The sequence below is a fragment of the Gobio gobio genome (assembly GCF_949357685.1).
Source record: "Gobio gobio genome assembly, chromosome: 8".
Classification (NCBI taxonomy): Eukaryota; Metazoa; Chordata; class Actinopteri; order Cypriniformes; family Gobionidae; genus Gobio; species Gobio gobio.
The window spans coordinates 51350928-51375065 of NC_137114.1; the positions used below are offsets into that span (position 1 = coordinate 51350928).

Genomic DNA, 24138 nt, shown 5'->3' on the forward strand with positions numbered 1-24138 from the left:
TGTTATTTCTCTCGGTTATTTCGAGTCACCGAGCGCCCCCTGGAGGAAACAAGCGAGTAACGTTTGCTGCTCAATGCGTGCGGCAGGTGTTCACGACAGCTGAGAGCGCGTTTGCGGCAGCTGGAGAGTGAAAAGTGAAGATACACGAGAGAACGGACAAACTACAAGAGGTAAACAAACACACAACTAACGTCTTATAAGGGATTCAGTCAATTTTTATTTAATAGATTTGTAAGGTTAGTTAAATATGTTGATAACACAAATAACAGTTGGATGTGAATGTTTGTAAATCTACATATTTATGAATTGTTTTGTGGATGATGATCACTGGCTTGTTTGACTTAGTTCATATAATATTGTTAGATAACAATCATAAGAGCTGTGATAAAATAAACAAATAGTCTAGGGATATATGACATGCACTTAGATCATAATCTTGTACAGCAGTTATTATTCACATTTTGACTGTAGAATGACAGAACTAACCTTTGGCTCATCATAAATCTGATATTTGATAGACAGACACATGATCTCTTGTTTTCTGTTATTACCAATATGAAAATGAACCATGGTTTTACTACAAATAAAAAAATAAAATTGGTTATTATAGTTAAACCGTGGTAACTACAAATTAACCATGGCTCTGCTACTCTAACCATAGTTTAACCATGGTATTTGTGGTAAAACTGGTTATATAAATGGTAATCAATTAGCCAAACAAACATGATTACTACACTTTTACGATAATAAAACCATGGTTATACGGGTAAATCAGAGTTCACTTGAATCTTCACATTTATCCTCCTTGAACTGGTTTTAAATACTCAATTTTTTATTTCAGACTCAATGGAAGTGAAAGAGCAAAAACAAGAACTGAAGTGAAATCTCAAAGGTGATGATCCTGTAGTTTGTTTCAGCCTGTCGACACCAATAAAATGTGCTTAATGTGCCAATTTACAGCAGATCTCAGACATCACCATAATGAATGAGGTGAAAACAGGGAACTTTTGGCTTTTCAGCAGCTCAGCTAAACATTATGACCTGTACTATGCAGATTGAATCAAAACACAGTGATCACAGTTCACACCTGCAGTGAAGCCCCTCCCACAACAATTCACCAATAAATACTGGGAATATTCACATCATCCTACAAGAGAAGGACAAACTCCAGGTGTAGCAGCTGAAATCTGTGTGACTGTTAAAGATGGAGTTTATTGAAGAGGAGATTGAAGACATGAGTGATCCAGAACCATCCAGAATAAAACATGAAGATACTGAGCAACAAACAGGTTGGTGTCCATTCTTGATTCTTAAAGGGTTAGTTCACCCAAAAATGAAAATTCTGTCATTAATTACTCACCCTTATGTCGTTCGACACCCGTAAGACCTCCGTTCATCTTCGGAACACAAATGAAGATATTTTTGTTGAAAGCTGATGGCTGAGAAAGGCTTCAGATAGGCCTCCATTGGCATTCAGTACATTTACACTCACAAGACCCATAAAAGGCACTTAAAACGTTGTTACAAAGTCCATCTCACCACAGTGGCTCTACAATAATTTTACGATGCAACGACAATAGTTTTTGTGCGCAAAAAAAATCAAAATAACACCTTTATCCAACTTGTTATTGCCTTCCGTGTGTGCCTCCACGACGCATGCGCGAGAATATGACGTTGATCCGGCGTTCGGACAGATGACCCAGAATCGATTTGTTTACAAGCAGAGGAAGACGCGTGTATCTCAGCTGTTGAATTCTACATTGATCGTGCTTTAGGTCTCGGCGTAGTTCTCAAAATGGGGCTAAAGTGTGCATTTCATGGATTCCCGAACGCCGGATCTGCGTCATATTCTCGCGCATGCGTCGTGGAGGCACACACGGAAGACAAGAACAAGCTGGATAAAGGTGTTATTTTGATTTTTTTTGCGCACAAAAATAATTGTCGTCGCATCGTAAAATTATTGTAGAGTCACTGTGGTGAGATGGACTTTGTAATGATGTTTTAAGTGCCTTTTCTGGGTCTTGGGAGTATTAATGTACTGAATGCCAATGGAGGCCTATCTGAAGCCTTTCTCAGCCATCAGCTTTCAACAAAAATATCTTCATTTGTGTTCCGAATATGAACAGAGGACTTACGGGTGTCGAACGACATGAGGGTGAGTAATTAATGACAGAATTTTCATTTTTTAGGTGAACTAACCCTTTAAGTATATGTATATGGATTATAAATGATAGAGAAATGTATCTAAATTATTATAACCTTGTATAGCAGTTGTCAAACATATTTTAACTATATTAAGAAGTGAATGTCAAAGCAAACTTTTGCCACATGAAAGATCTGATACCTGATATCTGTTGCTTTCTGCTATTAAATCAGGGTTCACTTGAACTGATTCTAACTTGATGTGTATTTTAGACCAGGTGGAAGTGAAACAGCAAAGACAAGAGCTGAATGAAGTGAAGGAGGAACATCACAACTTTAAAACTCAAAGAACAAAAGCCAAAAAGCTGCACACCTGCACTCAGTGTGGAAAGAGTTTCACACATAAAGGAAACTTTAACACACACATAAGAATTCACACTGGAGAAAAACCGTATACATGCACTCAGTGTGGAAAGAGTTTCACACAAAAAGGAGACCTTAACATACACATGAGAGTTCACACAGGAGAGAAACCGTATACATGCACTCAGTGTGGAAAGAGTTTCGCATTTTTATCTCCTCTCAAGTATCATCTGCGCATTCACTCTGGTGAAAAACCATTCAAGTGTGATCAGTGTGGTAAAGAGTTTATTTCATCATCAATTCTAAAACGACACCTGACAGTTCATTCAGATGAGAAGCCTCATGTGTGTTTTCTCTGTGGAAAGAGTTTTTCAAGGCTGGACGGTTTTAAACAGCACCAGAAAACACATGATGAAGTGAGAGAGTATATGTGCTGTGACTGTGGGAAGTGGTTTACTAAAGCTGACCATCTGAAACAGCATCAAAGAATTCATACTGGAGAAAGACCTTACAAGTGCTCATATTGTGACAAGAGTTTCACTCAGCCTGGATCTCTGAAAGAACATGAGCGAGTTCATACTGGAGAGAAGCTGTACCACTGCACTCAGTGTGAGAAGAGTTTCACCCGGTCAAGAAGTCTCATGACTCATATTAAAAAGTGTTTTGTGTCACAGTGAGCAAATGTTATTTTCAGATCCAAAAGGATCCAATATGTAACATAACTACTCTGAGACCGAAGATTGAGAATCTAAACACAGCTTTATTTTAAAGGGTAATCCACACTCATCTTCAACAAATAGGGAAGAAGTCATAACAGGTTATCAGTCCAATCAAGCAAACAATACAGGAGAGACAGGCAAACGGGTAATCCACGGAACAGGCAAGAAATCCAAAAACCAAGAGACAAGAAACCAGGGAAACCGCTCAGAGATGCAGTTGTTACACTAAACAAAACATCGCCATGAATGACTGAGATAACCAGGTTTATAGGGTGAGGTAAACAGGGTAATGAGACCAAGGTGCATGTAATCAGGGATGATGAGGAGCAGTGAGTTGTGGGAAATGTAGTTTGTGATGGAGTGACAGTCCGGGGCGGAGTGGTAACCACGGGGCACTCTCACTGGTGATCGTGACACAATACTTCAAATGAACAATTAGATTCAGATAAAGCAAATGTGTAGTGAAATAAACTTGTGTTGTGTGACATTAGTTTTGTGAAAGTTGTTTTTTGAGTTGCAACTTTCTGAGTTGTCATTTAGCTGTCAATTTCATCTCAATATATAAATGCAAGATTTTTTTCATAAACGTCATTCATTTAAATTCACAAATTTTCCAGCAGCTCCTTTAAAGGGTTAGTTCACCCAAAAATGAAAATTCTGTCATTAATTACTTACCCTCATGTCGTTCGACACCCGTCAGACCTCCGTTCATCTTCGGAAAAGAAATGAAGATATTTTAGTGTAAATCTGATGGCTCTGAAAGGCCTCCATTGGCACAATGGCACGGTTCACTATCAAGACCCTTAAAAGGTACTAAAGACGTCATTACAAAGTCCATCTCACTACAGTGGTGCTAAAATAACTTTATGAATCGGCGATAATAGTTTTTGTGCGCAAAAAAACCCTAAATAACGACTTACATTGTGATGACGCTTTCAAAACAAGGCATCGTGAAGCTTCGAAGTGTTATGAATCACTGAGCCGTTTCATGATTCGGATCGTGTGTCAAACCGCCAAACTGCTGAAATTTGGCGATTCAAACCGCTGAATCGACTCGCTGATTCATAACGCTTCGAAGCTTCACGATGCCTTGTTTTGAAATCGTCATCACTATGTAAGTCGATATTTAGGGTTTTTTTGCGCACAAAAACTCTTATCGCCGATTCATAAAGTTATTTTAGAACCACTGTAGTGAGATGGACTTTGTAACAACGTCTTTAGTACCTTTTAAGGGTCTTGAGAGTGAACCGTGCCATTGAGCCAATGGAGGCCTTTCAGAGCATCAGATTTCAACTAAAATATCTTCATTTCTGTTCCGAAGATGAACGGAGGTCTTACGGGTATCGAAGGACATGAGGGTAAGTAATTAATGACAGAATTTTTATTTTTGGGTGAACTAACCCTTTAATGTGGTGCTGCTGTTATTTCACTCTTTTGTTGTTTATATTATACAAACAGACATTGTACATTAATGCAGGTCCGTGGGTGGTTTGTATAGCCTATCAACAAGAGGCGGGTCAAGTAGTGCCACGCCCTTTTTCTACTCAGACATGGAAAACATCTACAAAGTGTTTCATAGTTTCATTTGAATTGTCATTCCTCTGAGTATTTACATACACAAACAAAATGCCATTCCTCACTAGTGTTTACAGTGCATTAAAAGATACATACAAAAATACACTAAATCAGAATAAATTAAATCTCATACAAAAAAAACCACCAACATTCGACTCACACAGTTTAGCAACGATGCTTCACTAACATAACATAAAAATATACACTGCATGCAGAATTATTAGGCACGTTGATTTTCTGATCATATTGTTTTCCAGGCACATTTGACCAATTCAAAACCACGTTAATCTTAATAACTACTATTAATTTTGTATTTAATCATTTATAAGTGATATATAACTATTCATGAAGGCTGGAAATGAAAAACACCTTATGTTCAGGTGTGCAGAATTATTAGGTACGTTTTCTTTTACTGATAAAATTAGCCAAAAAAGAAATTTAACTCGGATTGAAAAGTCAAAAAGTATTAAATGCCCATGGGAAGGATACAATACTAATGCGATACTAGACATTGCAGTTAAGGCATGCCAGTTGGACCGTGAAATGCTCATTGGGTCAGCATGGTCAGACAAAAACAGGTGGTGAAGGGTGAAACCATCAGGAACCCTTTAGTCTCCAGCGCCACCATTTTCCAGAACTGCAACTTACCTGGAGTCTCCAGAAGTGCAAGGCGTCAGAATTTCAGAGATTTACGTTAATTAAAGAAAAGAATAGGAATCATCAGCAAAACCTGAAATGGCTGCATAGCAAGTACTGAATGCAAACAAATATTACTGTCACTTGATGGCGAATCTGCCATTGATCAAAATATTGATTTTAAAGATGATAGTTTTGAGAATAAGTTTTGAGATGGCGAATATGAGCCAGATGCTGAATGTACTGGGAGAAGAGCTCTGACGAGGACAGTGATGATGGTATAAAACATCTGCTCAAACTAAACCCTTACAAGCTCCAAAAGGTGGTGTTTGAAGCTTCAGAAAATAATTCTTACAGTGTCAATAATTATATGTAGGCTATCTTTATTTGATTACTTTATTTGATTGGGTAATTACTTGAATAAGACATAATCATGTAGGCTATTAGGCACGCTGATTTTCTGATCATATTTTTTTCCAGGCACATTTTACCAATTCCAAACCACATTAATCTGTAGGCTATTGGGGTGATGGTATAAAACATTGTTGCTACATCTGCTCAAACTAATCCCTTACAAGCTCCAAAAGGTGGTGTTTGAAGCTTCAGAAAATAATTCTTGCAGTGTCAATAATTATATTTATCTTTCCTTACTGGGTAATTACTTGAATAAGACATATTCATGTAGGCTAATTGACCTATTCACCAATGTTTACTATATTATTTCCTGATTGTACAAGAGTCAGTCGCTGTAACTAGAAAATAATAGGAGCTGTAAAATGTTAAACATACTGAAAAATATAGGTGGTGGTTTTCTCAGATTTGCAGATGGTTTAAAAGGCCATCAAAACCGTTTTTGTTTATCAAAACTGTATTGAGTTCGCTCTGTGAGAGACGTCATTTGTAATGGACTGTTCGCGCATGCGCAGAACAGCCCGTGACTGGAGAGAGTCGGTCAGGTAGGTCTCAGCAGTGTCTCTGCATTAAATAATGAAAATATGCTGTATTAAGTGAATTTGCGAGTTGGTATTAATTATAGAATTGCCATAAAAACGGAAGTTTATTTATGCATTTTTCTGCTAACAGTTCGATGTATTGTTTGTTTTATGTTGCCGCCCGCGCGGCGAATTAACTTAGATCGCGATGTTTTCCTGTTAATACATTTCTCCACATATCATTTTGGTGGATTGAGTGTGTGTAAATGTCGTTTAGTGTAGTAAATGTGTGTATATTTCATTGTGATGTTAAATGTATGTTTATAGCCTTATCTGTGACCTGTGTGTTAGATGAATTGCAGTTACTGTTAAGGAGGACGGGACTTAACGTTTGTTTGTTTGTGTGTGTGTGTGTGTGTGTGTGTGTGTGTGTGTGTGTGTGTGTGTGTGTGTGTGTGTTGATTGTCTGTTCTCTCTCAATAAACTGCAGACGTGGTCCCAGAAGATCCTGGTGTCTGTGGTTCATTTGTGGTGAAATCCACAACATATTTACAAGACAAACATGTTTTGACAGCATTCATGGTGTGTATTTTCAAAACATTTATTATCCGAATCACCAGATTCTCTTGTTTAAAGGGTTAGTTCACTAAAAAAGGAAAAAAATAGTCTATGATTTACTCACCCTCAAGTCATCCTAGGTGTATGACTTTCTTCTTTGAGATGAATAAAATCTTTATATTAAAAATGTCCTGGCTCTTCAAAGCTTTATAATGGCAGTGAATGGTTGTCATTTTTTTAAAAGTCCATAAAAGTGCATCTATACATCATATAACTGCTCCACACGGCTCCGGGGGGTTAATAAATATAAAGAGGAAAGTCATATACACACTTTAATTCTATAGTTACCTTCATGTCTGCCATATTTATGAATAGTTTTAATGAGTTTAAATACATGATGATCACTGGCTGTTTGACTTAGTTTATATATATTTTTAGAGACCAATCATAAGAGCTGTGAAAAATATGCAAATAATCTGGGGATATATGACAAATGCACTTCGATCATAATCTTGTACAGCAGTTATTATTTACATTTTGACTGATTAACAAGAGAATGACAGAACTAACCATTGGCTCATCATAAATCTTATGTTTGATAGATATGATCTCACTTGTTTTCTGTTATTAAATCAGGGTTCACTTGAATCTTCACATTTATCCTCCTTGAACTGATTCTACTTAATATGTGTTATTTCAGACCCGATGGAAGTGAACAAGCAAAGACAAGAACTGGAGTGAAATTTCAAAGGTAATGATCCTCTAGTTTGTTTCAGCCTGTCGACACCAATAAAATGTGCTTAATGTGCCAATTTACAGAAGATCTCAGACATCACCATAATGAATAAGGTAGTGTTGTCAAAAGTACTGAAATTAAAAAAAAAATTGAAGCTTTGAGTGCTGTTGAGTGGAATCATAAACACCTCTGATTGGCCCTTGTGTTCACGCGCTCAACGGATATATCTGTGATTACAATGATCAACACACAGGAGCGTTTGAAAGCACAAGCTGGCATCTCAATGGACTGGCCTGCTTTCAAATGCTCCCGTGTGTATCGGTGCAAGATTTGAAGCGCTGAAAATTGTAGCAAATCACAGATATTTGATGAGCGCATGAGCACAATGGCCAGTCAGAGGTGTTTACGATCCTGCTCAAAGCATCACATTTTTTAAAGGGGGGGGGGGGGGGGGTAACACACACAGTTTTAGCCAATCTCAGGTTTATCTTGAGTTATTAAATTTACTTTATTTGACCACCAGCCACTGTGGCAGGTGTATTTTTTAAATTTGATGGCTGATTTAGTCACGTAGACGGGTCCTGGCAGCTGTTAGTTACATTGTTCAGGAACAGTTAAGAAGAACTAAATTAATATTATTTTACTGGTAAAGTTATCGGACGGGTACCAGACATTATTTTCTCTCCGGTTCCCAACTCCCAACACACACACATCTGTTCAACTGTCATTGTACTGTAGCCTAATGTGGCGTTCACACCGGACGCGATTGACGCAAATAATTTGCGCTATTCGCGCAAAGTTGGACACTTGAACATTTTGAGTTTACGCGCGTGAAATTCGCTTCATTCGCGTGTGACATTCACTGCACAACAGACGCGAATTCGCGTCATGGCTGACATGGGCTGTGTTTACACGCCTTTTTGTTAAAATACTACTGTTAATGTGTGACAAAACGTAGTTTTAAGACTTTTTCAGGCGATAATGTAGTTGTTTAAAGCTCAAATCTGTGGTTTATTTATAAAAAGAGTGCCTATTTGAACATTTTATCTGGCGTTGTCGGAGTTGTGAGCTCTAGTGGATCAGCGGCGTTCCGCGCTTGTTTACCCCGGCAAGAGTAGCCTTTCCTCGGCCAGTCCTTCTGCCGCTGGCTCTGATGTCTCTGTGGTGTCTCCAGCTATAATTCGTCTTGTGTAGATTTAACGGGCGATCTTTGGTCTCATGGATCTATAATTTGTTCCCTGGCAAATCAATTAGGCTGAGGGCAAAGTGAAGTTTCATTACTTTTTTATTTTTATGCTATAACTTTAAGTTACCGTTGTAGCCAACTAGCACTTACTTTGAATGTTTGACTGAATTGTTTGCTTTATTTCATGAATAGCTTATTATACCTTTTACTTATACTTCTGTATTATTGATCAAACATAAACTTGAATTTAACAAAAAGAGACTGGGTTGTGTTTCATGTCATTTAATGTTATCACAGTGATAATCATATTGTCTGAACCAGATATTAATATACAGATTTTCTCCTCATTGTTGTCACTACTAGAGCAAGCTCCTGATTGGTTAACGCGGCGCGAAATATCCGCCAAAGTTCAGATTTTTCAACTTGAGCGATTTGCGCGTTCAAAACGCTAAATTCGCGTCACGCATTCAAAACGCTAAATTCGCGCGAATCGCGCCACAGAATGCCTATTCGCATCTCTGCATTGACTCAACATGTAAATCGTTCGCCCTAATCGAGTCATTCGCGTCTGGTGTGAACGCACCATAATGGTGCGTTCACACCGGACGCGATTCGCGCGAGTGATTTACATGTTAAGTCAATGCAGAGACGCGAAATGGCATTCTGCGGCGCGATTCGCGCGAATGAGGCGGCGAGATTCGCGCGATTGAGGCGGCGCGAAGGACGCGAATTGAGCGTTTTGAACGCGCGATTCCCGCGAAACGCTCAAGTTGAAAAATCTGAACTTTGGCGGATTTTTCGCGCCGCGTTAACCAATCAGGAGCTTGCTCTAGTAGTGACAACAATGAGGAGAAAATCTGTATATTAATATCTGGTTCAGACAATATGATTATCACTGTGATAACATTAAATGACATGAAACACAACCCAGTCTCTTTTTGTTAAATGCAAGTTTATGTATGATCAATAATACAAAAGTATAAGTAATGTATAACAAGCTATACATGAAATAAAGCAAACAATGCAGTCAAACATTCAAAGTCAGTGCTAGTAGGCTAACGTTACAACTGCAACGTACAGTTATAGCCTAAAAATATAAGGTAATGAAACTTATCTTTGCCTTCAGCCTAAACGATTTGCCAGGGAACAAATTATAGATCCATGAGACCAAAGATCGGCCGTTACAAGACGAATTACAGCTCGAGACACACCACAGAGACATCAGAGCCAGCGGCAGACGGCAGAAGGACTGGCCGAGGAAAGGTTGCCCTCGCCGGCTTTCACGTGCGCTGAGCGCGCTGTCCGCTGGAGCTCACAACTCTGACAACGGCAGATAAAATGTTCAAATAGGCACTGTTTATGTAAATAAACCACAGATTTGAGCTTTAAACAACTACATTATCGACTGAAAAAGTCTTAAAACTACGTTTTGTCACACATTAACAGTAGATATGAACAAAAAAAAAGACATGTAAACACAGCCCATGTCAGCCATTTCTCAACGAGACGAGCTGCTGGCGGAAGCCCCGCCCATGACGCGAATTCGCATCTGTTGTGCAGTGAATGTCACGCGCGATTCGCGCAAGTAAACTCAAAATGTACACGCGTCCACCTTCGCCGTCGTCCGGTGTGAACGCCACATAAGTCAGCGTTGCATTACCTCATCTAGGGCTGGGCTGATAAACGATATCATATCGAATCGCGATAAAATTCATATCGATAACGATGATAAGCTCGGGACATTTTTACTCGATATAACACCCAATCACACAGCAGAAATAAATGCGACAACAGCCAGTCAGCGTGCAGCTCTTAACTTTATTGAGTGGAAACGGCGACAAACGTTAAATCAAAAGTGAAACTAACGACTTGAGTCATCATCCAAAGACGACGAATTTGTTGATAAAAGGTAGCACGAACTGTTACTCATTTGAACCGCATCACACAGACCGTTTATCCGCTCGGGTCAAAGTCCAAACGGCAGCACGAGCTCACTACAGCAGACCTGTTTACTCTGATCGGTCACCCGAACACTAAACAGCGCTGTGAGATGCGCTTGCATTCAACGAAAAACACAAATGTCTCTGTGATTTATACTAGTTTAAAGCCAGATGGAACAGCGCTGACAAACACTAAACACTGTGCGCAATGATACAGTCCTGTTGTGATACTAACTGCACCATGGTACTTTGGCAGAAATGTGGGATATTCATATAGAATTGTATTATATTATTAATGTAGACATTTATTAAATGTATTAAAGGAGTAATAGAATATTATTACAGTATTTTTTTGTGATTGAGCTATAGAATTTGTGCATTTATACTAAATGTTTTTCATACAAATACCATAGAAACCATAGAGCCTAGATACATTTTACCAGGGTAGTGAAAAGCTATATGTGTGTTTTTAACTGTGGTTATCCTTATCCTTATGTATACGTAGATGCCTCATTAGCGACTGCACAGATCAGTAGAATGAAGAATCTACTATCGATATATCTATAACCACGATCTAATTTGACCTCACTCTCCGGAAGTAATGGAGCTCAGAGACGATCGTGTTCCTCTGTTAAGAGGTAAAATAGTAGCATAAATACTGCTCGGTTTCTCGCAGAAACTGATCATTTCGCTAGATAAGACCCTTATTCATCGTCTGGTATCGTTTAAAGCCCTTTGAAGCTGCACTGAAACTGTCATTTGGACCTTGAACCGTTTGGATCCCACCGAAGTCCATTATATGGAGAAAAACCCTTGACTGTTTTCATCCAAAACCTTAATTTATTTTCGACTGCAGAAAGAAAGACATGGACATCTTGGATGACATGGGGGTGAGTGAATTATCAGCACAAGTTTATTTAAAAGTGAACTATCCTTTAAAATAATATACAAATTCACTACCCTCTTTGAAATACAATAATCAGTATAAAAGAATAATCAGATTAATCTGGAAAAAAATAATTAGATTAGTTGACTAATCAAAAAAATAATCGTTAGATTAGTCGACAGAATAAATAATCGTTAGTTGCAGCTCTAGTCAGGTGTGAAAGCAGCAATCGCACTCGGGTGTGCACCAAAAGCGGACCAAACAAGCGGACTAAGCTCCTTGAAGAGGTGGTCTCGGTACGCTTTCAAACAAACTCTGGAGCGGTTTGTTTGTGGTGAGAACGCGATCCGACCTCGAACAGACCCAACTGCAAAAAGTACTGATCATTTTTGGACTAAACCAGCTGCCGTAGTCAGCTGTACTGTGCATTATGTGATGAAGTGTTTGCTGACAGTTTGAACTTTAGCATGGCAGCTCGCGGTAGTAGTGAGTACTGAGTAGTTGAGGAGGTGCGGAGCCTCATAGAAATTTGGTCTGAAGACCATATTAGGACCCAACTTTCGAAAACTCACAAGAACAGCGCGATCTTCGCTTGAAGTGACGAGCGATGCGCGCTCGCCGTTTGCAGAGCATTAGAACGTTGTTTTCAAGCCGCATCCGTGCTTCATTATAGACATTTATTGTTTGCATATTGTGGTGTATACAAACAATGTAATAGATTATGGCCAGGGACAAAACCAGCCCGCGTAGTCGCAGTTTAGGAAATACGCCATGGCCAATGAGTGATGTGGATGTTGTCATGTGTCTGCATTTTGGTTAGTTTCAACTGGTTCGGACCAAAGCAATCAGTGTGGTGTGAAAAGGAACCAAAAAAGCTGAAAAATGCTACAATGTATAATTGTTCGCCCTTGGTTTGGACCAAATCAACTAAACTAGAGATGTGAAAGCACCTTAAGAGACAAAACATGTAATATTATTAATACTGCAGCTGAAGATATATGCCAAACTCAGGCAACACAAACCCGTTTCATGACTAGAAACAATATCACCCGTTAGCACATACAGAAACTAAGACATTCATTTTGTGTATACATCGATGTACCGAGTACCCGAAAGATGGGCGTGCTCTCTCCTGCTCTGGTTGGTCTGTGTGAGCGCTTTTGTGGAAGAAGTGTTCATACAAGGATTTTCCGCCCTCTATTATGACATACAGGTAGACTGAGTAAACCCAGCCTGATCTGCCGGCGATTTGATTTCGCCCTGCAAGCTCAGGCTGGAAACCTGTACATATTGACACGCCTCTTGTGGTCTGATTGGTTGAAGGACTATCCAATTGCGTACAGAGTCATTTAAACTATATCAGTTGATCATGCCTCTTGTGGTCTGATTGGTTGAAGGACTATCCAATTGCGTACAGTGTCATTTGAACTATATCCGTTGATCACGCCTCTTGTAAAAATAGAGAGCAGACTCCCCAGACCAATGTTCAATCTTAAAAGATTGAGCTTGGTCTGGTGATAGCCAGACAAACATAACTATTCAGACAAATATTCCGTCATACGTCCAACTAATTTTTTGAAACTTTGGCCATGTTTAGCATGGGAATCCAACTCTTTAACAGTGTAAAATAAGTCAGAATGCATAAAATAACATTAGACTAGAATTTCAGTACCGACTAGGTCGGTACTTTTGACAACAACAGAATTAGATGAAAAGAGTGAATTTTTGGCTTTTCAGCAGCTCAGTTAAACATTATGGTCTGTACTTTTTAAATGCAGATTGAATCAAAACGCAGTGATCACAACACCTGCAGTGAAGCCCCTCCCACAACAATTAACCAATAAATACTGGGAATATCCACATCATCCTACAAGAGAAGGACAAACTCCAGGTGTAGCAGCTGAAATCTGTGTGACTGTTAAAGATGGAGTTCATTAAAAAGGAGATTGAAGACATGAGTGATCAAGAACCATCCAGAATAAAACATGAAGATACTGAGCAACAAACAGGTTGGTGTCCATTCTTGATTCTTCATTGTTGACTGATTTGGTGAATTAATAAGCAGTATATCAGGGTTGCCAACTCTCACGCAACTCCATTTGACTCTAACAACTCTAACATTTGACTAAATTTAACCCGGATACAAACCTATTTAACTTAAGCCTTAAAAGAAAATCTCGAAATCAATTACAAGACCAAGGTACACGATATAACAACATCTGGCACTACACTTGAGCTATTTGTTTTGGTAAAAAAAAAAAAAACATGCACACTGTTTTAGAAATATTTAACTGTAAACAGCATTGTTTTAGCCAAGCTGTGACATTATCCAAAGATTTTGTAAGACTTGATACACTGCTCCCATGTACAGTGGGGCAAAAAACACTTCAAATATGAGAGACAGAATGAGAAAAAAAAATCCAGACAATCACATTGTCTGATTTTTAAAGAATTTATTTGCAAATTATGGTGGAAAATAAGTATTTGGTCACCTACAAAAAGGCAAGATTTCTGGCTCTCACAGACCTGTAACTTCTTCTTTAAGAGGCTCCTCTGTCCTCCACTCGTTACCTGTATTAATGGCACCTGTTTGAACTCATTATCAGTATAAAAGACACCTGTCCACAACCTCAAACAGTCAGACTCCAAACTCCACTATGGCCAAGACCAAAGAGCTGTCAAAGGACACCAGAAACAAAATTGTAGACCTGCACCAGGCTGGGAAGACTGAATCTGCAATAGGTAAGCAGCTTGGTGTGAAGAAATCAACTGTGGGAGCAATTATTAGAAAATGGAAGACATATAAGACCACTGATAATCTCCCTCTATCTGGGGCTCCACCCAAGATCTTACAACCTGGGGCCAAAATGATCACAAGCGTGAGCAAAAAATCCCAGAACCACACGGGGGGACCTAGTGAATGACCTGCAGAGAGCTGGGATCAAAGTAACAAAGGCTACCATCAGTAACACACTACGCCGCCAGGGACTCAAATCCTGCAGTGCCAGACATGTTGCCCTGCTTAAGCCAGTACATGTCCGGGCCCGTCTGAAGTTTGCTAGAGAGCATTTGGATGATCCAGAAGAGGATTGGGAGAATGTCATATGGTCAGATGAAACCAAAACAGAACTCTTTTTGGTAAAAACTCAACTTGTCGTGTTTGGAGGAGAAAGAATGCTGAGTTGCATCCAAAGAACACCATACCTACTGTGAAGCATGGAGGTGGAAAAACATTGTTTTTCTGCAAAGGGACTGGACGACTGATCAGTGTAAAGGAAAGAATGAATGGGGCCATGCATTGTGAGATTTTGAGTAAAAACCTCCTTTCATCAGCAAGGGCATTGAAGATGAATGACAATGATCCCAAACACACCACCCGGGCAATGAAGGAGTGGCTTCGTAAGAAGTATTTCAAGGTCCTGGAGTGGCCTAGCCAGTCTCCAGATTTCAACCCCATAGAAAATCTTTAGAGGGAGTTGAAAAATCGGTGTTGCCCAGCGACAGCCCCAAAACATCACTGCTCTAGAGGAGATCTACATGGAGGAATGGGCCAAACTACCAGCAACAGTGTGTAAAAACCTTGTGGAGACTTACAGAAAACGTTTGACCTCTGTCATTGCCAACAAAGGGTATATAACAAAGTATTGAGATTAACTTTTGTTATTGACCAAATACTTATTTTGCACCATAATTTGCAAATAAATTCTATAAAAATCAGACAATGTGCTTTTTTTCTCATTCTGTCTCTCATATTTGAAGTGTACCTATGATGAAAATGACAGGCCTCTCTCATCTTTTAAGTGGGAGAACTTGCACAATTGGTAGCTGACTAAATACTTTTTTGCCCCACTGTATATAAATTATGGTGTCATTCACATACATTTGGATCTTAGTGTTCGGCGGTGGACAGGGGTCAGCATGGGCACCCTGACTGGCCTGCGGCTGTGCCGCCCCATACGCAACAAACTGAGATGCTCTGTGTATTCTGACACATTTCTATCAGAACCAGCATTAACTTCTTGAGCAGTTTGAGCTCCAGTAGCTCGTCTGTTTGATCGGACCACACGGGCCAGCCTTCACTCCCCACGAGCGTCAATGAGCCTTGGCCGCCCATGACCCTATCACCGGTTCACCACTGGTCCTTCCTTGGAGCACTTTTGATAGAGACTGACCACTGCAGGGAACACCCCACACAAGCTGCAGTTTTGGAGACGCTCTGACCCAGTCGTCTAGCCATCACAAAGCCCTTGTCAAACTCGCTCAAATGATCATAACCTTGTATAGCAGTTGTCAAACATATTTTAACTACATTATTAAGTGAATGACAGAACAAACCTTTGCCTCGTGAAAGATCTGATACCTGATCTCTGTTGCTTTCTGCTATTAAATCAGGGTTCACTTGAACTGATTCTAACTTGATGTGTATTTTAGATCAGGTGGAAGTGAAGCAAGAAAGACAAGAACTGAATGAAGATGAGGAGGAGGAGGAGGAGGAGGAGGAGGAGGAGGAGGAACATAACTTTACAACTCCAAGACCAAAAGCCAAAAAGCTGCACACCTGCACTGAGTGTGGAAAGATTTTCCAAAGAAAAGGAGACCTTAATAGACACATGAGAGTTCACACTGGAGAGAAACCGTATACATGCCCTCAGTGTGAAAAGAGTTTCCAAAATAAAGGAGACATTAACAAACACTTGAGAATTCACACTGGAGAGAAACCGTACACATGCCCTCAGTGTGATAAGAGTTTCACACAAAAAGGAAGCCTTAAAACACACTTAAGAATTCACACTGGAGAGAAGCCGTATACATGCACTCAGTGTGGAAAGAGTTTCACATATTTAGCTGATCTCAATTATCATCTGCACATTCACTCTGGAGAAAAACCATTTAACTGTGATCAGTGTGGTAAAGAGTTTATTTCATCATCACATCTAAAACAACACCTTAAAGTTCATTCAGATGAAAAGCCTCATGTGTGTTCTCTCTGTGGAAAGAGTTTTGCACGACTGGATAGTTTTAAACTGCACGAGAAATCACATGAGCAACTTCTTACTGGAGAAAAACCTTACAAGTGCTCATATTGTGACAAGAGTTTTACTCAGTCTGGAACCTTGAAATCACATGAGCGACTTCATACTGGAGAAAGACCTTACAAGTGCTCATATTGTGACAAGAGTTTTGCTCATTCTGGAAACCTGAAATCACATGAGCGAGTTCATACTGGAGAGAAGCTGCACAACTGTACTCTGTGTGGGAAGAGTTTCACCCGATCAAAGAATCTAGTGAAACATATTCTAAAGCATTGTTCGCAGTGAGCAAATGTTTTCTTTAGTTCCAAAACATTCAAAGAATTCATGTAAGATCCACCTAAAGTAAATGTGTAGTTAGTTAACTCATTACCATTTCTCTGACAATGTGTGATTTTGTGAGCAAACGTTACCTACAGATCCAATACTGCAAATAACTTGAGATTCAGATTAAGTAAATGTAAAGTGAAATAAACTTTTGTTCTGTGACATTAGTTTTGTGGATGTTGTTTTTGAGTGGTAACTTTCTGACTTTGTCACTTTCATTTCAATATATACATTAAAGATTTTGTTCATAGACATTATTTATAAATTAAAAAATGTCTTATGTTCACTTTAGGTTTGTGAAAGAATATTGTTGACTAATTGACATCCTTAGGCTCTGTATAATAAATGTTCTAAAACTTCTAATTCCGCTTATTAAATTAAATGAAACTGGAACTATTGTGGAATGAGACAAAGCTGCTTTTTAGCTGCTCGGTTAATGGTGCTGCTGTTTTTTCACTCTTGTTTATATTATACAAACAGACATTGATGCTGGGCCATAGGTGGGTTGGATTGCTCATCAACAATGGTACTCATCTGGTAGTTCTTAATGATTTCAACATCCACCTAGAAAATGACAATGGCAATTGTATTTATATAGCACTATTTACTACAACTAGTGTTGCCCAATGTGCTTTACAACAAAATGACTAAAAATACCAATAACACAAGGATACAAATATAAAACATAACATAATAAACATGCAGCAAACATAAGACGAGGACAAGAGTGCTTCAGCCAGAAAAGCCTTATTGAGCAGACTTAAAAAGACTTTAAAGGGTTAGTTCACCCAAAAATGAAAATTCTGTCATTAATTACTTACCCTCATGTCGTTCGACACCCGTAAGACCTCCGTTCATCTTCAGACACAAATGAAGATATTTTAGTTGAAATCTGATGGCTCTGAAAGGCCTCCATTGGCACAATGCACTTTACACTCTCAAGACCCATAAAAGGTACTAAAGACGTCGTTACAAAGTCCATCTCACTACAGTGGTTCTACAATAACTATGAATCAACGAGAATAGTTTTTGTGCGCAAAAAAAACCTAAATAACGACTTATATTGTGATGACCGATTTCAAAACAACGCATCATGAAGCTTCGAAGCGTTATGAATCAGCGAGTTGAATCATGATTCGGATCGTGTGTCAAACCACCAAACTGCTGAAATCACGTGACTTTGGCGATTCAAACCGCTGAATCGACTCATAACGCTTCGAAGCTTCATGATGCATTGTTTTGAAATCGGTCATCACAATATAAGTCGTTATTTAGTTTTTTTTTGTGCACAAAAACTATTCTCGCCGATTCATAAAGTTATTGTAGAACCACTGTAGTGAGATGGACTTTGTAACGACGTCTTTAGTACCTTTTAAGGGTCTTGAGAGTGTAAAGTGCATTGTGCCAATGGAGACCTTTCTGAGCCCGAAGATGAACGGAGGTCTGACGGGTGTCGAACGACTTGAGGGTAAGTAATTAATGACAGAATTTTCATTTTTGGGTGAACTAACCCTTTAACTTAGACTTAAAAGTAGACACAGAAGAAGCCATTCTAATAGAAATGGGCAAATCATTCCAGAGTCTTGGGGTAATTGTAGAGAGACACGATCACCCCTGTACTTCCGCCTCGTCTTGGGGATAGCCAAGAGTCTCTGGTTAGAGGACAGGAGAGATCTGGTTACATGGTGCTCAATCAATAAATCAGCGACATATGAAGGAGCCATACCATTTAGTGATTTCTAAACAATAAGTCAAATTTGTCATAAGTCAAACACATTGCTTAACACATAAGGACAACCCACCAAGGTTTGGATTGGGAGACGTCAAAGAATTGGAGGGTCAAAATACAATGATTTCCTGTATTAAGGTTTCTGTAGAAAAAACTCAGGCTGCTGTTTTCCACACTCTGCTTGCCCCTTTTGACTTCAAGCGAGTACCTACCATGGTTACTCACAAATCAGGTAACCATTTGGACCATATTTACACATGCTACTACTCCACTGCACACCTCAGATCACTTCCTCCTAGGGGTGGGCAATATGGCAATTTTGGTTTTGGTTTTACTATTTCGCAAGGCACTGAGCAGTACAACCAAGCTAATTTCCCTATTTTAAAAAGAAAAAGCCTTATAAGGTACAAAAAACATACACTATTTTGACAAAAGTGTTGGGACGCCCCTCCAAATCATTGAATTCAGGTGTTCAATCACTTCCATGGCCACAGGTGTATAAATCAAGCACTAGGCATGCAGACGCTTCTACAAACATTAGTGAAAGGCCACTCTCAGGAGCTCAGTGAACTCAAGCGTGGTACCGTGATCGGTGGCCACCTGTGCAATAAATCCATTTTGGAAATTTCCTCACTACTAAATATTCCACGCCCAACTGTTAGTGGTGTTATAACAAAGTGGAAGCAATGGGAAACAACAGCAACTCAGCCACGAAGTTAAATCACAGAGCGGGGTCAGCGCATGCTAAGGGTCACAGTGCACAGAAGTCGTCAACTTTCTGCAGAGTCAAGAGCTACAGACCTCCAAACTTCTGCGGCCTTCAGATGAGCTCAAGAACAGTGTGTAGAGCTTCATGAAATGGGTTTCCATGGCCGAGCAGCTCATCCAAGCCTTTCATCACCAAGTGCAATGCAAAGCTCCGGATGCTGAGTTGTGTAAAGTAGAGACGTGCACTAACTGGATCCAATGCAATAGGCGGTAACATTGAGTGTCACAGAAGGAGTGCTTGTGAAGGTGGGGAGGAAACCATCGCTCACAGTACTACCATGAGATGCCCATGGACTCTGGCAATTATTATTATGAGGAACTGAAGGACATTTTTGAGGAGAGCCTCATAGACTGGTTTGGCGAGGTGATTCTTGTTTCCTCTGCATCTCCAATGTCCCTTGTATTACCTGAATAAACACCCACCCAGCCTTCCTCTCCCACCTCCTCATACAGCCAGTTTTCGTATTCCCCAGAGTTAGATAAGTCCATACATACCATTCTCATCTCCGTGCGTGCCATAACTCTGTCTGACGCACCCACCCACTACGTACTAATCAAGGAACTTTGCTGTCGTACCATGGGTGCAGTGGTGCAATGATATTACACAGCGCCTGAAAATAGTCCCCAGCACGCTCTCTGTGTAAGAAGGTTGTCACGTTGGTGATGTTGACGGAAGTTAGCCTATTTTCAGCCGCTGTGTAATATCATTGCGCCGCTGCACCCATGGTACAGCAAAGTTCCTTGATTGCTACGCAGGAATGAGAGTATAGTATAGTAAATCACAACTTTTAATTTTCCATCAGTCTTAGTACACGATGTGACTATAGACATCACAACGTAAATTGGAAAATGTTGGCGTTATTTTGTCACTTATTGAGCAGTAGGCTAGCTGGAGCCGTTTACCTCCAGTCTTTGTGCTAAGCTAGGCCAGCGGTGGGCACGTCAGACAGAGTTATGGCACACACGGAGATGAGAATGGTATGAATGGACTTATCTAACTCTGGGGGATACGGTGAATAAGCTAAAGTCCCAAAAAGTCGGCGTGTTCCTTTAAAGGACAACTCCGGTGAAAAATAAACCTAGGGGTAATTAACACATGGTTACCAAGTAGATCGTTCTCTGGGATGCGTTTTCATGAAAATCGAATGTGAAGAGTTTTATCTCTAAAAACAGATTAGTTTATAACATTAGTATATGGGGAATAGAATAAGTCAAATTAAATTGCTAGTTAATACCACTAACAAGGCTCAAAATAGCCTCACACTAACACGGTAGCATAATGAGGGTCCCTACATGCAAACCGAAGCATTGAGAACTTTGTAAGTGTACAAACAGTTTAATAAGAAGATACTTTAAAAATACAGTACATTACGCGTATACAGACAGGAGCCATCTTGGAAAACAGTCTCGACAAGTCGAGTCACGAACGCTGTGCTAAGTGATGAACTGTGACTTGGAATCTCATATGGTCCGTTGTTTACGGAAGAAAGCACTGAACGCAACAGAGAAAATAAATAAATAAAAAGATTTTTTTTTTTTTTTAAACTGAACCCAACAGAGACTAGTGCTTCCAAAGGATACACACTTAAGAGATGGCGGATTATTCAATCGTGGCTCGACTTGTCAAGACTGTTTTCCAAGATGGCTCCTGTCTGTATACGCGTAATGTACTGTCTTTCTAAAGTATCTTCTTATTAAACTGTTTGTACACTTACAAAGTTCTCAATGCTTCGTTTTGCATGTAGAGACCCTCATTATGCTACTGTGTTAGTGTGAGGCTGTTTTGAGCCTTGTTAGTAGTATTAACTAGCGATTTAATTTTACTTATTATATGCCCCATATACTAGCATTATAAGCTAATCTGTTTTTAGAGATAAAACTCTTTACATTCGATTTTCATGAAAACGCATCTCAGAGAACGATCTACTCGGTAACCATGTGTTAATTACCCCTAGGTTTATTTTTCACCGGAGTTGTCCTTTAAGAACCTGCCAAGTGTCTTCAGGCCATCAGCTCCATCTTGCCTGGAGGATCCCCTACCTGTACTTCTCCGGGCTCCCTCATCCGTCCGGCTTCACCTTGGTCAGTCGGTCGACCTGCCTACATCTTCGTCTTCGTCTGGCTCTGTCTTTCCCCCTGTGTTCTGTACCTTAACCTGTCGGTCTATCTACCTGGTGGTGTTTGTGGTGTGGATGCTGCAGATGGAGTGTCGAGTATTTTGTGGCGTGGTGGACGTTGTTGTCGTGTTCTGAGTCAAGGTCCTGGAGTTTGCACTCGTTTGGACTCTGTGGCTTCGAGGTGCAGTTTGACGTGGTTTTCTTGGTGTGCCGTTCCATGAGGGAGTACTTTGGTTGCTGCTTTTTTACTCTACTGCTCCTATTGAATGGACTTTTGGTCAGATAATCTCTCACTCTGGGCTATGCATTTATTTCCGATACCATGTTTTTCAGAAAAACGGTATGTGAACTCAGCATGTTTCTTAAATATCTGCAAAGATATTTTGGTATTTTTATGCTTTAGTACAGTCCAACACAGTCTCCAGTTAGCCATGATTTCTGATTGGCGCACCTCTTGTTGGCCTTGACCACTGTCACATCATCTATGCAATTGACATGGCGACTCTGTATATTCCTGTAGGTCAGTAACGCCACCCTGTGTTGCTGCCTCTCTAAAAAATGTCCCACTGTGTGGTTTCTAAACAGTCTTGTAGTGCTGAAGTGGCTTTTTGGGACCACATTCTAGTTTCTCTGACCGCTGGCTTGGCCTGTCTCACCCTGGGTCTATATGGTTGTACTACCATAACAGCCAGGTGGTCAGAGTTGCCAATGTGAGGGAGGGGGGCTTAATGTTTGTATACACCAGATCTAGTGTGTTCTTCCCCCTGGTAGCAATGTTCATGTGCTGATAGAATTAAGGCAGAACAAATTTAAAGGGTTAGTTCACCCAAAAATGAAAATTCTGTCATTAATTCCTCACCCTCATGTCGTTCGACACCCGTCAGACCTCCGTTCATCTTCAGACACAAATGAAGATATTTTAGTGTAAAGCTGATGCTGAGAAAGGCTTCAGATAGGCCTCCATTGGCATTCAGTACATTTACACTCACAAGACCCATAAAAGGCACTTAAAACGTCGTTACAAAGTCCATCTCACCACAGTGACTCTACAATAATTTTACGATGCGACGACAATAGTAAGACTTGCCTGGTTGAAATCTCCAGCTGCGTCAAGATGGTCTGCTGCTCACTGATGTTACTGTAGAGCTCTGACATTGCCTCCTTCACGTTAGTGCTCTGTGGGACATAAACAGCCGTTATGATGACCGCTGTGAGCCCCACGATATGTAGAAGAGTCAGCATTTTACAGTCATTAGCTCTAAATGAGGAGAGCAAGAAGTAGAAACCACCATGGCATCTTGTGAGTGTTGAAGCGGACTTCTGCTGATGAAACGACAAACTATCTTCAGTAAAATGTTCTTCTTATAATTTAAACTCCGACTCCGGATCTTCATTCATCACATCTGGTCTGTATATGCACACCTGTATATTCCCCTACAATACGGATCTTCATAATAACCCTTAAATGCATACCTAGAAAAAGGGCGTAAATTTCATCTAACAAGTTGGGGGGGACTAGCCTGGTTAAAACCAGACCAAATTTGCCGGAAGTTGTCTGGGTTTTCCCAGGCTAGGGGGGGGGACAATAAACATAACATTTCTCATGAGCAATTTTTGAAGGGGACACAAATAATACAGCTAAAATCGTATATGTAAGGATATGTGTACCACAAAAAAAAACATTTTGTACTTATTTGGCGTTTTGGTGCACTGAAAAATGATCTAATGTCCATTTTTCTTTTCTGTCATTTTATCTGACCAACAACACAAAGCAATAGTTGTTTAAATATGAGTAAGGTCACTATTGTGGCGTTTTTCTTTTGCTATTTGAGCAAATGGGCACTCAAAAAATATATTTAATGTATTCGCTCATTCACTGCTATAAAATTTAACCCAACTATGATGACTTCCGCTCTGAGAAACCCGGAAATGTGAAAAGGGTCTATTATTACCCTCCTCCTCATACATTTTTTAGTATTTATATATTTTTTGTTAGAAATCAACCTTCTTAGTATTCCTCAATCAATTCATTATAAACAATATCAATAGATTTTTTTTTTTTTTTTTTAAGAATGCCTGTTTTCCCATTAATTTTTTTAAAAGATTCTGATACAATTAATTATGTGTTCAACAATTAATTGTTCATATTATTTTACATTATGTATTTCGTATTTATTTTGTTCTGCAAGACAGCGAAAAAATAATAATTTTTGATAAACAAAAATATATAATTACATAAACAAGCAGTAACAATTAACAAATTTCCAAGAAGCAGACATAGATGCAAATTACATGTAACAGCAATGAATTCTCAAATCAAACCATCAAGAAAGGTCAGAAAAATAAATAAAGATTATTGAAAAGAAAAAAAAATAAAGACTAACATTTATAGAAAAAAAGTAGGTTCTTGCAAGGGGTAGTTACAAGGAGATATTGTACAAAGCTCATTTAAGAAATCAGCAACTCTGCTTTTGAAAGTGTATGAAGTGAAGTA

General features: G+C 39.5%; 2 protein-coding genes across 2 annotated transcripts; both read left to right on the top strand.

The window, feature by feature from the left end:
- Window positions 1-113: 113 nt before the first annotated feature.
- LOC307130129 (uncharacterized protein) lies at window positions 114-3828 on the top strand. Its single transcript, XM_079823024.1, has 4 exons — window positions 114-170; window positions 842-892; window positions 1055-1289; window positions 2416-3828. The coding sequence occupies exons 3-4, from the start codon at window positions 1205-1207 to the stop codon at window positions 3180-3182; spliced, it is 852 nt and encodes a 283-aa protein (XP_079679150.1). The 5' UTR covers window positions 114-170; window positions 842-892; window positions 1055-1204; the 3' UTR covers window positions 3183-3828.
- A 2531-nt stretch (window positions 3829-6359) lies between these two features.
- On the top strand, window positions 6360-17391 carry LOC307130734 (uncharacterized protein). Its single transcript, XM_079823864.1, has 5 exons — window positions 6360-6391; window positions 6858-6949; window positions 7626-7676; window positions 13452-13682; window positions 16105-17391. The coding sequence occupies exons 4-5, from the start codon at window positions 13598-13600 to the stop codon at window positions 16989-16991; spliced, it is 972 nt and encodes a 323-aa protein (XP_079679990.1). The 5' UTR covers window positions 6360-6391; window positions 6858-6949; window positions 7626-7676; window positions 13452-13597; the 3' UTR covers window positions 16992-17391.
- Window positions 17392-24138: the final 6747 nt, after the last annotated feature.

Coding starts and splice junctions, on each gene's coding strand:
- LOC307130129 (XM_079823024.1), top strand. CDS start 1,205: ATGGAGTTTATTGAAGAGGAGATTGAAGACATGAGTGATCCAGAACCA. Junction 1,290..2,415: donor AGATACTGAGCAACAAACAG/GTTGGTGTCCAT, acceptor TGTGTATTTTAG/ACCAGGTGGAAGTGAAACAG.
- LOC307130734 (XM_079823864.1), top strand. CDS start 13,598: ATGGAGTTCATTAAAAAGGAGATTGAAGACATGAGTGATCAAGAACCA. Junction 13,683..16,104: donor AGATACTGAGCAACAAACAG/GTTGGTGTCCAT, acceptor TGTGTATTTTAG/ATCAGGTGGAAGTGAAGCAA.